We start from the raw sequence: 16,220 nt of genomic DNA on the forward strand, positions 1-16,220 counted from the left end.
CGGCACGATCTCGGCTCACTGCAGCCTCTGCCTCCCGGGTTCAAGCGATTCTCCTGCCTCAGCCCCGAGGAGCTGGGACTATAGGTGCGCACCACCATGCCTGGCTTGTTTTGTATTTTTAGTAGAGACAAGGTTTCACCATGTTGGCCAGGCTAGTCTTGAACTCCTGACCTCAGGTGATCCACCTGCCTCGACCTCCCAAAGTGCTGGGATTACAGGCGTGAGCCACTGCCCCGGCCAATTCTATGTATTTTTAAAGTTCTCCTTTTCCAGCATTTAAAAGCTGCTGATGTTGCACCCACTGCCTGACACGTGCACGCTGCAACTCTTGTGTCTGAGCTCGAACCAGCCTTCATTTCTGGTTCATTCTAAGCTCCGTGGTTGGGCAACAGGTTACCACCATCTGGCCGGAGGCCCCAGCAGCAGCGCCGGGAGCCTGGGGGACCTGTGTGTTCCGAGGCCCACCCAGACCTGCCATGTTGGATGCTCTGGGTTCTTCCAAACCCTCCAGAGGATGCTGGTGCCCTCCACAGTCTGAGGACCCCTGGGCTCAGGGAAGAGTGAGGCAGGGTAAGGGCAACCTCTCTGTGCCTGTTTTCTCCGCGACGCAGGAGTACCTGCCGGGGCGAGAAGAGCACTGTGCAGAATGAAAGCTTTTGGGCTTCGGGAAGCGCGGTGCGGCATTCGCTCACGCTCGTCCTTCTCTGTGCCCGCCGCGGCCTAGCCGTAGGAAGGCAGAATCTTGCCTGTTTTTTTCATGGACACGTCCCTGCATCAAAAACCAGGCCCGGCATAAAGCAGGGGCTCAGTAAATACGTGCTGAGTGAGTGTATTTCACTTACATGGCTAGCTACGGTGTAACTCCAACAAAACCGCGAAACCTCATGGAGTGAAGTACAGGATACTTGCGCCTGAAGTTACGGACAAGCTTCCGCACAGATATCCCAGGCTGAATTTCTGCACAAAGTTCTTGCCACTTTGACTAATAAGCTCAGAGTGATTATAAAACCATTGTTTTCCAGGTCGGGCGTGGTGGCTCATGGTTATAATCCCAGCACTTTGGGAGGCCGAGGTGGGCAGATTGCTTGAGCTCAGGAGTTTGAGACCAGCCTGGGCAACAGGGCAAAACCCTGTCTCTACAAAAATATACAAAAAAAAAAAAAAAAAATTAGCTGGTCAAGGTGGTGTGTGCCTGTAGTCCCAACTACTCGGGAGGCTGAGGTGGGAGAATCGCTTGAGCCCGGGGAGATTAAGGCTGCAGTGAAGCGTGATCGTGCCACTGCACTCCAGCCTGAGTGACAGAGGGAGGCCATGTCTCAAAAAAAATTATTTTAATGTATTTTAAAAAACTATTTTTTTCCAGTTAACACTTCCACTTGACCTGTGGGGGGGGGGCCTCTGTCACCTGCCTACCAGATGTGAGAGGCTGGTGGCCTGGCATCTCGGGGTTCCAGCACCTGGGGTTCTGGAGTGAACTGCGTCTGTCATGGTGTCTATTCTGTGGCTTACGCCTGGGCCCAGGGGGCAGGATGTGGTTCAGAGCAATCCAGGTTCCAGTCCAGACCCCGCCACGTTCTGGCCACGGCACATTTCATGAGGCCCTTAGCTTCCCGTCTGTAAGCAGGTGGGGGCCCACCTCTGACGGTGCTTCGTGGACTCAGTCAGGTAACGTCTGTGAAGGCAGTAGAGGCACAACCAGTGGGGGGCGAGTCTGCATTATTCTGAGGTACCTGAAAAGTCGTATCTGGCAAGACCCAACCATCGTTTCTTCTCACTGTCCTTGATGATGTCCCCGTAGAAGCCGTAGCCCAGCAGGGACACGGAGTAGCGGAGGAGTGTGCTGTTGTGGTGGACGGAGGACACATCCATGGCCAGCGAGTCCCCTGCGGGAGAGAACAGCCGTGAGGGAAGACAGCCCCACGCTGGCCCCGCCCCATCCACTCCATCCCCTTCAACAGCACTTTGCAAATATGGGAGTTACGTTTAAAAAGTGTGAAGCAAACACAAGGCATTCAATGCAGGGATTCTCTCTCTTGGGGTGTTGGATGCCATATTTTTTATTCAAATGGCTGAACTTCACTCAAATTTCTAAAACAGGCTTGGGGAGCTGTCCTGTGGGGACTGAACAAGAGCATATCCTTGAGGCTCATGAAATGTCATTAACTGAAAGGATGGTGGTTTGAGAATGAAGAAAAAGCACATGGCATTTTAAAACACAAAATCAAGCCAAGCGCAGTGGTTCACACCCATAATCCCAGCACTTGGGGAGGCCTAGGCGGGCAGATCACCTGAGGTCAGGAGTTCCAGACCAGCCTGGCCAAAATGGTGAAACCTTGTCTCTACTAAAAATACAAAAATTAGCCAGGCATAGTGGCATGTGCCTGTAATCCCAGCTAGTGGGGAGGCTGAGGCAGGAGAATCACTTGAACCTGGGAGGCGGAGGTTACAGTGAGCCGAGATCACGCCACTGTACTCCAGCCTGGGCCATGGAGTGAGACTCTGTGTCAAAAAATAAATAAAATAGGCCAGGTACGGTGGCTCGCGCCTGTAATCCTAGTACTTTGGGAGACTGAGGTGGGTGGATCACCTGAGGTCAGGAATTTGGAGACCAGCCTGGCCAACATGGTGAAACCGTCTCTACTAAAAATACAAAATGAGCTGGGCGTGGTGGCAGGCACCTGTAATCCCAGCTACTTTGGAGGCTGAGGCAGGAGAATCGCTTGAACCCAGGAGGTAGAGGTTGCAGTGAGCCAAGATCACGCCACTGCACTCTAGCCTGGGCAACAAGAGCGAAACTGTCTCAAAGTAAAATAAAGTAAAATAGAACAAAATAAAATAAAACGTAAAATCAGAAGTAGGCCGGGCACAGTGACTCACGCCTATAATCCCAGCACTTTGGGAGGCCAAGGTGAGAGGATCACTTGACCCCAGGAGTTTGAGACACAGGGAGAACCCGTCTCTACAAAAAACCACAAAAATTAGCCAGGTGTAGTGATGCACTTCTGTCATCCCAGCTACTTAGGAGACTGAGGTGGAAGGATCGCTTGAGTTCTGGAGGTCAAGGCTGCAGTGAGTCAAAATCATGCCACTGTACTCCAGCCTGGGTGACAGAGTAAGACCCTGTCTCAAAGAAAAAAAAATTCTGATTATAGGCTCACGCCTGTAATCCCAGCACTGTGGAAGGCCGAGGCGGGTGGATCACCTGAGATCAGGAGTTCGAGACCAGCCTGACCAATATGGCGAAACCCCATCCCTACTAAAAGTACAAAATGAGCTGAATGTGGTGGTGGGAGCCTGTAATCCCAGCTACTTGAGAGGCTGACGCAGGAGAACTGCTTGAACCTGGGAAGCAGAAGTTGCAGTGAGCCAAGATAGCGCCACTGCACTCCAGCCTGGGTGACAACTGGGAAACTCCATCTCACCAAAAAAAAAAAAAAATTCTAACTGGCTATTTTAAAATACACAATTTCTGTGACTTCAGGTGAGACACAGTGACCCTGTCTACTGGGATGAGGAACAGGCGAGGGCACTCAAGATCTGTCCTGCCGGAGCCCACCGTGCTGAGTGGCATGGGAAGCCCCTTTTGCTCTTCCTGACCAGGGCTCTGCGTCCTGGACTGAAGCCTCCAGGCCTCACAAAGGCACGCGTTCCACATCCGGCAGCCCAGGCACAGCTGCCCACGCCCACTGCCATGGGCACCACCGCAGGATGTGGGCGGCTTCCAAGCCTCGGGGCAGCAGCCTCTGGAAGAGGAACTGAGCAAGAGTCAGGTGAGCTGAGTGAGGGCATCGCACATGCGGTGGATTCTGTGGGAAAGAACTCGGCCCACACTGGGCCTGCCCCCAGGATGGCCGTCCTGACAAGGTGGCCTCAGAGCTGGGTGCTGAGTGGGATCACAGCGCAGCGAGCAGAGCAGGGGACACAGCATGACCCACGTTCCAGGACAGGATGGCAGCGGCTGGAACACGCGACAGGGACAGGCCTGGGGCACAGAAGGCCCGGCTGCCACCGTGCGCATGTGCAGAGGAGGGGCTTACCAACAACAATGTGCAATGCTGAGGTTTCTGCATCGCTGGTGCCCACCGTGGAGTAACACACGCAGTCTGTTGACCCTGTAAAGGGAAAAAGAAGGTCTTGAATATCATCAGAATAACTGAGAATTGTAATTGCCTCCCAATTCAGTGAGTGAATTCAGGAGTGAGTGGTACCTCACTCCTTTCCTTCCATGGCCCTAGAGTCAACACTAACAAATAAATAGAATTTACCTACAAAATGAATGTGGAAAATACTAGCGTTGATTCCTCAAGAATATTGAGATTGGGCTGGGCGGTGGCTCACGCCTGTAATCCCAGCACTTTGAGAGGCCGAGGTGGGCGGATGACTTGAGGTCAGGAGATTGAGACCAGCCTGGCCAACATGGTGAAACTCTGACTCTACTAAAAATACAAAAATTAGCCAGGCGTGGTAGCATGCATCTGTAATCCCAGCTCCTCGGGAGGCTGAAGCAGGAGAATCGTTTGATCTCGGGAGGCAACAGAGTGAGACTTCGTCTCAAAAAATTAAAAAAAAAAAGGAGCCAAAAAGTACACACAAAAAAAAAGTATAAATGAACGTTTAAGATTATAGGCATAACTTTTTTTTTTTCGAGACAGAGTCTCACTCTGTGGCCCAGGCTGGAGTGCAGTGGTGCGATCTCGGCTCACTGCGACCTCCGCCTCCCACGTTCAAGCGATTCTCCTGCCTCAGCCTCCTGAGGAGCTGGGATTACAGGCATGCGCCACCACGCCTGGATAATTTTTGTATTCTTAGTAGAGACGGGGTTTCACCATGATGGCCAGGCTGGTCTCAAACTCTTGACCTTGTGATCTGCCTGCCTTGGCCTCCCAAAGTGCTGGGATTACAGGTGTGAGCCACCCACCGCACCTGGCCCTTGTAAACTTTTGAAGTGGCTGGATGCGGCGAAGGTCACATACGGCCATCACTTGAGATCTTAATACTAGGACAGGCGGCTTGGGTCCCTGCTTCAGTCTGATGTTCGCCGTGGACAGGGCTGGCTGCGGCTTACGCGTCTTTTTATCCTGGGCTTCACCGGCTCAGATGAAAGACAAGTTGCAGCTGCCCCAGCTGATCACATGGCCTTCCCTCTGAGGACCAAGCTCAAAAGAATGATCTGCATCCACAATGACCACCCACGTCTGTGGGAGTAGCTACGCTGGCCCTCAGCATTCCCCACACAGCTGAGTACAGCAGTTCCTCATCCACCCGGCCAGCACTGCTGCCACCCGAGTAACGACTAACCACACGCTCCCATTCACACGGGAAGGACCGGGCTCCAGAGAGGTTGCTCCCAGCACACGCGCATCATCTCCTTGAGCCTCTCTGTGCCTCAGGTCATTAGCAGGCAATGCTGGCTGAAGTTACGAGCAGCAGATGCAGGCACAGGCTAACAGGACCGAATGAATGGCGGTCTCCTCTTCCTACAGATGTGCTAAGGCACCTATATTAATACGTATGTGGAAGAGACTTGGAAGATAGAACATGCTAGATCAGGTCACAAAGCAGCTGGAGCCATGCCCTTCAGATGCTCCAGTGACATCTGTCCTGGAGGCAGCTCAACACCCTCTAGATCCCAGGACCCCAACCCCCACCTGCCCCTCCTGCCCCCAGCCAGCAAGACAAGCAGTGACCTGTGCACCTTCTAGGGGCTGGAACCCTGGAGCATGAGTGAGTTCAGGTACCTGCTGCCACCACTGGCCGTGTACGTCCAGGCGGCCTCCCCCATAGGGTCTGTGGCTGTCAGGTCTCACTTACAACTCTTGTGCCCTCAGGCTAGTCTTCGGGTTGCCATGGTGACCGTTACACCCTTGGGTGCCTCCCTCACCCTTACTCCTCCACTCAAGGCGATGCTGCGGCTCAGAGACTCCACACAGCCCCCCACCAGCTACACTCCGGAGACTCAGACCCCCCTGCCGTCCAAGCCACCAGCATTCTCACCGGGGCCCATGTGCTCTTAGGACCAAATGCAGAGAGCAGTATCGGAGCAGAGTCAGATGTCACCCGCTGCTGAACCACCACCTCCAAGACCTCCTGCTGCATGGCAGAGTGGAACTCGGCATCTCCCTCAGGCCCTGCCGTGTCCCTCCCCCGCCACCCCCAGCCATACTGGCTTCCTTGTCCCGAACACCCCCAGCTCCTCCCACCTGCTGCCCTCTGCACCTAGGCCCCTCACCTGTCACCTCTCAGAAAGGCCTCCTGGGCACCCATGGAAAGGGGCCACAAAGAGACCCTCCCCCCGAACCCTCCCCCTAGTGGCGTTTGCTACACTGTGCACCCACCCTGGGAAAGGCTTTTATGCCCACATTTGGTAGAGTGCCTGCCATCCTCTCCTGGGGCAGAGGCCACAGCCAAGGTCTAGAGGAGGGCAGGGCACACAGCAGTACCCCCACCCTGACCACAGGGCAGGGCACACAGCAGTACCTCCACCCTGACCATGGTGGAGTGCAGCCTGCATCCCCACGAGCACTCCTGAGCCGCAGGTCTCAGCTCCTGAGGTCGTTTTGGATTTTAAGAGCTGAGGGTTTTAGGGCTTAGTGCTGCCACTGGCAAATGGTGACAAGAGACAGGTTTCTTGCAAACAAGGTAAGAACCATACAGCATAGATGAGAATGCAGAAAAACAGAATTCATGGAATCCAGAGTGCACCACATACAAAGTTAAAAGACCAAAACCTAATTTGGAAAAGAGTTGTAAGACACAAAAACCAATGAAGGGCAAATAACATATAAACAATGTTATGGTCAATTAGAAAGTGACAGGCCGGGCATGGTGGCTCACGCCTGTAATTCCAGCTCTTTGGGAGGCCGAGGTGGGCAGATCACAAGGTCAGGAGTTCAAGACTAGCCTGGCCAACATGGTGAAGCCCTGTCTCTACTAAAAATATAAAAATTAGCCGGGCACAATGGCAGGCGCCTGTAATCGCAGCTACTGGGGAGGCTGAGGCAGAAGAATTGCTTGAACCTGGGAGGCGGAGGGTGCAGTGAGCTGAGATCATGCCACTGCACTTCAGCCTGGGTAAAAGAGTAAGACTCTATCTCAAAAAAAAAAAAAAAGTGACAATGCCCTCTTGCTTCCCCGTGGAAGCAAGCAAGGGAAAGGAAGTTTACAAAAGCACACAATGCAAACAGCAAGAGGACCTGTGAAAACAGTGTGGCCTCATGCATAATGAAAGAAATATAAATAAAGAGAGTAAATAGAGATAGTGAATAAGGCAGCATACTCAGCCTATCAGATGGGATGAAAGTTAAACCACAGACAAACCTCCAGGCTGCGCCAGGCTCGGGGAAACTCCCCATCCCAGCCCCGTGGGTGGCCTTCATGGGAGAATTAAGTGGGCCCAGAGACTCCACGTCAAGGGATGTCCACAAGGAAATCATGACCTGGAGCCTCTGAGAGCCACACATGTGAAGGGGCCAGGGTCCTTCATGAGTGTGGAAGATGCAGAGGGAGTACGGAAAGAAGGATGGGAGTGAGGGCCTGGGGTGAAGATGGCAGGAGACGGAGCCCTGATCTCAGGCACGTGTGGCCTTAGGGAGACACAGTGCAAGGCCGCCAACTTTGGTTGTCTGGGTCATTCAAAGAATCGGAACGGGCTGGGCGCAGTGGCTCATGCCTGTAATCCCAGCACCTTGGGAGGCCAAGGCAGGCAGATCACTTGAGGTCAGGAGTTTGAGACCACCCTGGCCAATATAGCAAAACCCTGTCTCTACTAAAAACACAAAACTAGCCAGGCATGGTGGCACACACTTGTAGTCTCAGCTACTCAGGAGGCTGAGGCAGGAGAATCGCTTAAGCCCAGGAGGCAGAGGTTGCAGTGAGCCGAGATCGCACCACTGCACTCCAGCCTGGACGACAGGGTGAGACTGATTCAAAGAAACAAACAAACAAACAAACACAAAGAACTGGAACCAGCCAGCAAGACAAGTAGTGACTGGCCAGGCATGGTGGTGCACGCCTGTAATCCCAGCACTTTGGAAGGCAGAGGCTGGCGGATCATTTGAGTCCAGGAGTTTGAGACCAGCCTGGGCAACATGGCGAAACCCTATCTCTACAAAAATGTGAAAAAAAATGAGCCGAGTGTGGTGGTGCACACCTGTGGTCCTGGCTACTTGGGAGGCTGAGGCAAGAGGATCACTTGAGCCTGGGGCAGTCTAGGCTGCAGTGAGCCACGATCATGCCAGTGTACTCCAAACTAGGTGACAGAGTGAGACCCAGTCTCAAACAAGACAAGCAGTGATCTCTGCACCTTCAGGGCCCGGGAGCCTGGAGCGTGTGTGTGAACATAGAGCTCGACCTGACACAGCTGTGCTCAGTCTTTCAACAGACATCTAAGAGAGCCTCTCGGTGCCAGGGCTGGGTGCCCCACCGAGGACACACCACTGAAAGCAAGCACCCTGCCTTCGGGGAAGACAGACATCAGCCAGGGCCCGGGGGCCCTCCCGAGCCGTCCGCTCTGGCCAGCTCTTCTGCTCTCCCTACTCCTTACTGCCTGGCAGGAACTGAGGTCAGTGGCACACAGGAGGCCTGAGAAGGGTGCGACGAAATCCAGCAGAGGCTCCGCCGAGATCCAGCGGGACATTTCTACAATGCTTTGGTTTAACTGAGAGACTTGCTATGAGAAGGGGTGCTGAGAGCTTTTTCTCTATTGAGCTATTTCTTTTTTTTTGAGATGGAGTCTAGGTCTGTCACGCAGGCTGGAGTGCAGTGGCACGATCTTGGTTCACTGCAACCTCAGTCTCTCGGGTTCAAGCGATTCTCCTGCCTCAGCCTCCTATGTATGTATTGAGCTATTTCTTTCTTTTTTTTTTTTTTTTTTGAGACGGAGCCTCGCTTTGTCGCCCGGGGCTGGAGTGCAGTGGCCGGATCTCAGCTCACTGCAAGCTCCGCCTCCCGGGTTTACGCCATTCTCCTGCCTCAGCCTCCCGAGTAGCTGGGACTACAGGCGCCCGCCACCTTGCCCGGCTAGTTTTTTGTATTTTTTAGTAGAGACGGGATTTCACGGCGTTAGCCAGGATGGTCTCGATCTCCTGACCTCATGATCCGCCCGTCTCGGCCTCCCAAAGTGCTGGGATTACAGGCTTGAGCCTCCGCGCCCGGCCGTATTGAGCTATTTCTAAAGAATGATTTCTCCCCTTCGTGTCTCCCAGCCAGGAGCCGGGCTGTTCTTATCAGACAGGACTCTTCTCAGGCGAACGGCATTCTTCTAAAACTCATCAGGCGATATTACAAAAAATTCCTCTATAAATAACCGCATCCTACCTTCCCCAGAAGCCAAAGGGAAGGGGTCCTCACCAGACGATCATCCTTTCCTATATGCTTAAAACTGTGACCTTCGTCAACTTGTTGCTAATAATTATTAGTAATTCATGAGATATTATGCTAACACAAATCCCCCTAAAAAATGAGTCTTGACATTGAAAACATCCGCGGTGTCACCATCTATGGGCCACACTTTGCCTCACACCGTTACTCATAAGCTCTGTCATCAAGAAGGAGTAACGGCTTAAGTTTAAAGGATGACTCCTTCAAGTAAACACTGGCCCACAGTGTCACCTGTCGGAGGCAGGTTAGAGTTGAGAACAGCACCCACAGAGAAGGTGGCTCGGGGACTCTGTCACTCGTGAGGGCTGGCCTTTCCCTTGCTTTGCAGCAAAGTGGGCTCTAAGCCTCCAACTCTTGCTCCCATCTGGTGACCTTGTGACCTCACCCCCAGGGCCTCCTGCTTTCATTCATAAAATGGGAATGACTGCGGCGCTCATGTCCCAGAGCTGTGACCAGACTGAAAGTATGCACTGTGCCGCCACCCTCGGGGCCAGACACAAGGCCAGAGAGGACAGAGGCACCTCGTCCCCTGGCAGGTCATTCGCAAAGCCTGCAACTCACCATACTCAGGCCCTCACCTTGACTCAGCTTAACACCGTGATTTTTCAAAGAACAATCACAGAAGGATGTGCTTCCCAGAAGGATGTTGAATGGACCAAGCCAAACCAGCACTTCAGGACACAGCCCAGCTGCTCCCAGGCTTCACCAGGACCTGCCCTTGGTTCTGCCCCCACCTTTCCTGCTCAGTCTCCTCCCAACTCCCCAGCCTGACTCCTTCTGCCCACACCCACCCCTAACTCCCAGTTCCTTCAGGTCCAGAAGTCACTTCTTCCAGAACGCACCCCTGCCGACCTATCTACCTGCGCTGGGCACCAGGGGCTTCCCCACTCCAGGATGCGCCCCCGGCGGCACGATTCTCCTGCCTTGCGAGAAGCAGCCTTCGGGGGAGTCAGGCAACTTTCCACAAGTGTCTATTTCATTGGGGTCATACTCTCAATGATGTCACCCCAAGAGTGGCCCTAATGGTAGGAAATCTGTACAAACTAAACTGAGTATAATTGGGTTACTAAGTGTCCGAAGTGGCTGCTTGTGCAGAACAATTCCTAAGGACAGGAATGAAGAGAACAGAGAACACAGGCCAGCTCCGTACCCGCAGGAATGATTCCGATCCGGAGGCTGCTGGGGACCAGCACGGCCCGGGGGTGGTTCTGGTCGACCCCGGCGCTCCTCTGTGTCCTCCCAATCAGACCGTGCAGCACCTCGCTGAACATGCCGTCTCCGCCAACACAGACGATGCTGCAGGAGGAACACAGCTGGTCAGGGCTCCTGCAGGTGCAGCCCTCTGAGCACAGCAGGCCCGAGGCATCCAGCTTCAGGAGGGGCAGCCTGCGTGCCTGGCCCTTGGCAGGTGTCTGGGACCGTGGCTCCTGAAATATCCCTAAGTGATAAGGTCATGCCTCCGTACCAGTTGGCCTAGACCACGTGTACAAATAACAAGATTTATGGCAAATACTGGCTTTCCTTCTGTGAGTCTGGAATTCAGGTTGCCAGGCAGGCCTGTACCGCATCAAAAACACTGCACTCTGGGTCTCAGGACTCAAGTCTGTGGGGCAGGAACCGCAGGCCTGTGCTGCTGCATTTGTGGGAGCAGAGACGGTGCACTCCAGGCGACCCGCGCTGCGGGAGAGGCACAGCAACCTGCACGGAGACGTTTCTCCTTTGCTGAGCCCGCTGTGCAGCCTTGCTGTGTCCCGTCAGAAATCTCAGCCGACAGCACGACTCTAGCTCAGGCAGCAAATCACCGGCCGTGTGGGTGGTCTTGAGGACCCAAGGCAAGAGCAGAGGGGACGGAATAAATGCTGGACAAAATGGGTCATGAGACAACCTAAGGGGAGGAGATGGAGAAAGGGGGCAGTGCTGAAGGGAGAAAGGATGGGTTGGTCTTAGGGCATGATGTCCTATGCTGGGGGTGACCCTCAGGGAACCAACACCGAGGTGGCAGAATAAGAGGTGCAGGTTTTAGGGTGTGCTGTCCTATGCTGGGGGTGACCCACAGGGAACCAACACCGAGGCGGCAGAATGAGAGGTGCCGGCACGGAGACAGACATGTCACTGCAGCCAGAGGGAAGGCAGAGGACAGGGCTCAGCTTTCCTGGACATCTCCGTAGCCTACAGCGACCCAAGGGCGCCCACCACCCGGGAGGAGAGGGCTGCATGTGGAAGGGCTGCCCGTAGATGAACGGCGTGAGTCGACTGAGGGTGCAGCCTGAGAGTCCTCCCTCAAACATGACAGCATCAAGGTGCCTGCCCATTCCCCAGTGGGGCTGGCTGTGCAGGCGTGCCCAGTCTCTAGGGCTGGGATCTCTGCCCACCACCCACCACGCAGGCCACCTGCTTCGGGCCTGGCTCCCGTGGGAAGGCTCCTTGCCCTTCCCCGTAGCCTACACCTTGCGCTGGGGCTGCCTTCCCAGTGGGGCTGTGGTTTCAAGGACAGGGCATCCTTGAAGATGCAGTGTATGAAGGGCATGTCCCTGGTTTGGGGAGGAGGTGCGCCCTCAGGAGGCAAGGCTCACGGCATGACTGGCTGATCCCTTGGCTAGGGTGGGTGCGATAAGGTACCAGCCCCATCCCTGCTGAAAAGTAAAGACGACTGTCTTCCTGCCAAGCTGCCGTCGGGTGGAGTTGGGGGGAGGTGTGTGGAGGAGCTGCCGTCGGTAGAGTTGGTTGGGGGGGAAGTGCGTGGAGGAGCTGCCGTCGGGTGGAGTGGGTGGGGGACGTGCTTGGAGGAGCCATTGTCAGGTGGAGTTGGTCGAGGGAAGTGCGTGGAGGAGCCGCTGTCGGGTAGAGCGGGTGGAGGAGGTGCGTGGAGGAGCCGCTGTCAGGTGGAGTTGGGGAGACGTGCGTGGTGGAGCCGCCTGCTTTCTGGAGCTCATGAACAGAACACTCCCGTATTGGGAGTGGGGCAAAGGGGTATCCCTGTCAGCACCTGGGGGCAGGGGCTCCTTTCATTTTCCTTTCTAACCTTAGCACCAGCAGAGTGCTGGGACCTGGCGGACGCCCGATAATGTTTGTGGAAAGAATAATGATTTCAATAAATACCCGCTGCAGTCGGTAACACATTGCTCACAGATTCCAGATGGAACAGAGAGAAGAAAACAAGAAGCCAACCAATGACAAGGCCATTAACCGCAGGGGAAGAGCTCGACTCAAGAGGAAGAGTGCAATTTTAAGCGTAAAGAACAGCATAAAAAGAACTGGACAGACTTGAGTACATGAATTTGAAAACTTCTACTGGCAAGAATTAATGCCATAAGCAAAATTAAAAGACAGTTTCAAAACTAGCCAAAATATTTGCAAAAATATGAATGTAAATATGAAATGCCTATTATTTGTTGGATAAAAGAACAAATGACTAAAATTATGGCCAACACAAGAAAATGGGCCAAAGACATAAAAATCAATTCCAAGAAGCCAGCTAGATAATAAACATTGCTTAAAAGATTAGAGACTTGCACATGTCAAATTAGCAGAGAAATTTTATACTGATAATATCAAACATGTTGACCAAGATAGTAAATAATGTACTATAAGACAGAATGTAAGCTGGCCGGGCGCGGTGGCTCATGCCTGTAATCCCAGCACTTTGGGAGGCCGAGGCAGGTCGGGTGGATTATCTGAGGTCAGGAGTTCGAGACCAGCCTGGCCAACAGGGCGAAATCCTGTCTCTACTAAAAACACAAAAATTAGCTAGGCATGGTGGCGGGCGCCTGTAATCCCCACTACTCCGGAGGTGGAGGCAGGAGAATCGTTTGAACTTGGGAGGCGGAAGCTGCAGCGAGCCGAGGTCACACCACTGCACTCCAGCCTGGGCAACAAGAGCGAAACTCCGCCTCAAAAAAGAAAAAAAAAAAAAAAGAATGAAGTTAATAGAATCTCTTTCGAAAGCAATATGGCAGTACACAGCAGAGATTTTAAAATGTTAATCTTCTATGACTAATTTCATTTCTAGGAATTTACCTTTAAAAATGTAGATGTATGCAGAGAGATTTATGTACAAGAATGCTATCCTATTCTAAGAGCAAAAATTGGAAAGAACCTAATCATCTACAAGTGAGAGGCTAAATAAATATGGCATGCCCACATAATGGGCCATGATATGGGCATTAAAAATAGTACCTCTGGGAAATGTTTGGGACTTTTGGGGAAAAGAAGAATCCCAAACTGTAAAAACGACAGCATCTAAACTTTCTTGATAACGTGCTTGGTTGACTGGCTTCTCTGTCTACACAGCACCGCATAAGCACCTCTTGTGAAAGACTGAACGGAAACAGAACCAGCAAACAACCATTCTCGCCCAGCCCAGCCCAGCCAGGGAGGAGCCTGTGACTCTGCACTTTGCTGCCTTTTCTTTCTGGCCTTTCTGTAAGAAGCATGTTTACTTTTACAACTGGTTGTGGGCGGAGGGATGGGGGGGCGGGGTGCAGATTTAGGAAAGGGAGCTCTCAAAACTAAGAGAGGTGGGCAGAACCGCAGAACCTTTTCCATTAACAACGGACTCAATCCCGATGAAAGACAAGACGGCTTACTCACCCGTCGTATTTATCTATGTTAATCTCATACAGAGTCTCCTTGGCTTGATTAGCATGTTCAGTAACTGTGGGGAAAAATTACGTCACGCAGTTTATATTCACATGTGGGAGTCCGCTTGTAAAAGGCAAATCATCCATTCTTTTAAAATGAGTTCCTGTAACACCTTCAGGTGGGTTTCCCAGATAAAATTCCTTCTTCAATCCTACGTGGCTCTTATGGGACGGGATCAAGCTGACCTCAGGGAACACGAATACGACCCTCTCTTGGGCCACAGTCTGCCGGATGAGATGCAACATTCCTGGCATTTAATTGCTGGCAAATAATAATTTCTTTGAAAGAGATTACATCTGTTTTATAATTTTTCCTTATTATACAAGTTTCCTTATTATACGAGTTCCTTATTTTACAACTTTCAAAATTGTACTCTATACCAAAATGTAGTAAGATGTTAGTGTAGTCCCTATACCCGATGTAAACTTCTATGGAGATTCTACTGCACACACAGTTTTGTACCCTTGTTTTCCTGTTATATCCCAATCACCTTGCTATCATTAAAAATCCCTTGTAGGCCGTGCATGGTGACTCACGCCTGTCATCCCAGCACTTTGCGAGGCTGAGACGGGCGGATCATGAGATCAGGAGATCGAGACCATCCTGGCTAACAAGGTGAAACCCCGTCTCTACTAAAAATACAAAAAAAATTAGCCGGGTGTGGTGGCGGCCGCCTGTGGTCCCAGCTACTCGAGAGGCTGAGGCAGGAGAATGGCGTGAACCTGGGAGGCAGAGCTTGCAGCGAGTCGAGACGGCGCCACTGCTTTCTAGCCTGGGCGACACAGCGAGACTCCATCTCAAAAGAAAAAAGAAAAAAAAATCCCTTGTAAAGACCCTTTAGAAACGCTACATTGCCAGGCGCAGTGGCTCATGCCTGTCATCCCAGCACTTGGGGAGACTGAGGCGGGCGGATCACGAGGTCAGGAGATTGAGACCATCCTGGCTAACACGGTGAAACCCCATCACTACTAAAAATGCAAAAAATTAGCCGGGTGTGGTTGCACATGCCTGTAATCCCAGCTATTCGGGAAGCTGAGGCAGGAGAATTGCTTCAACCTGGGAGGTGGAGGTTGCAGGGAGCCGAGATCATGGCACTGCACTCCAGCCTGTCCAGCCTGGGCAACAGAGTGAGATTCCGTCTAAAAACAAACATAAAAATGAGTAAGTTGTTTCCAACGCTCTGCTATAATACAAAGAGTGCAATGGGCTGTTGTGTGCATCCATCTCTGTGAACTTGACTGTGTCCTAGGGGAGATTTAGAAAACATAAAATACTGGGCAAAATGCCCTCATTTTTCAGGCTCTCAACCCACATTACCAAGTGACTTTTTAACATCGTTTCACAAAACACGGTCTCTCCCCGCCTTTCCGCATCCAGCACTTGCACTGTGGTACTGTATTATGCATTCTGAATGTCATTTATTGGTGAGATTATTTCTAAGACTGATTAATCCTTTGTGTCTCCTCTTTTGATAATTTTCTGACTATAATTGTTGCCCTTTTATCTTCTCAGTGTTTTTATTGATGCCTTCTATGCTGAGACTTGGCTGGAAAATACGAAGTTATTTATTTTGCATTCTTCCCATTCTGGTATGAAAAAAAAAGTTCTATTTTGTTTAAAATAATCTTACAGGATAAAAATCTTGGGCTGGGGCACAGTGGCTCATGCCTATAATCCCAGCACTTTGGGAGGCTGAGGTGGGTAAGACCGCTTGAGCCCAGGGGTTCGAGATCAGCCTGAGCAATATGGCAAAACCCCGCCTGTACAAAAAATACAAAAATTAGCCAGGCATGCTGGCACATGGTGTGGTCCCAGCTACTTGGGAGGCTGAAGCAGGAGGATTGTCTGAGCCAGGGAGGCTGAGGTTACAGTGAGCCACGATTGCTCCACTGCACTCCAGCCTGGGCAATACAGTGAGACACCGTCTAGAAAAAACAAACTTTTCTAGTGACTATACTTGAATCATTTTTCAAACTTACTTCTACATAGTTAACACAGAATTTGTACCTTACCGATGATGTCAGTTGTGATGGAGGCTAAGGTGAACAGTGGTGCCACTTTTCTTTCATATATCCGCTTGCCTTGTCCTTTTCCTCCAAACGGGTTGATAAATACCAGTAAATGCTTTGGTCTGGACGCTGCAAGACAACAACATGTAAATAACAAGATCAAAATGAAGAGCTCTGCTACTGGACAAAAGC

The 16,220-nt window shown here is 51.9% G+C and overlaps 1 protein-coding gene across 1 annotated transcript in view; it reads right to left on the minus strand.

Moving 5' to 3' along the window:
* CERK (ceramide kinase) overlaps positions 1 to 16,220 on the minus strand; it is a 51,876-nt gene that overhangs the window by 12,535 nt on the left and 23,121 nt on the right. Inside the window, exons 4-8 of the mRNA XM_023221708.2 lie at positions 16,032 to 16,157; positions 13,969 to 14,032; positions 10,529 to 10,674; positions 4,038 to 4,112; positions 1,731 to 1,883 (exon numbers count right to left, since the gene is read on the minus strand). Coding sequence (XP_023077476.1) covers positions 1,731 to 1,883; positions 4,038 to 4,112; positions 10,529 to 10,674; positions 13,969 to 14,032; positions 16,032 to 16,157 — 564 coding nt within the window. The remainder of the gene's footprint in view (positions 1 to 1,730; positions 1,884 to 4,037; positions 4,113 to 10,528; positions 10,675 to 13,968; positions 14,033 to 16,031; positions 16,158 to 16,220) is intronic.

Source organism: Piliocolobus tephrosceles, chromosome 19 (genome assembly GCF_002776525.5).
Source record: "Piliocolobus tephrosceles isolate RC106 chromosome 19, ASM277652v3, whole genome shotgun sequence".
NCBI lineage: Eukaryota > Metazoa > Chordata > Mammalia > Primates > Cercopithecidae > Piliocolobus > Piliocolobus tephrosceles.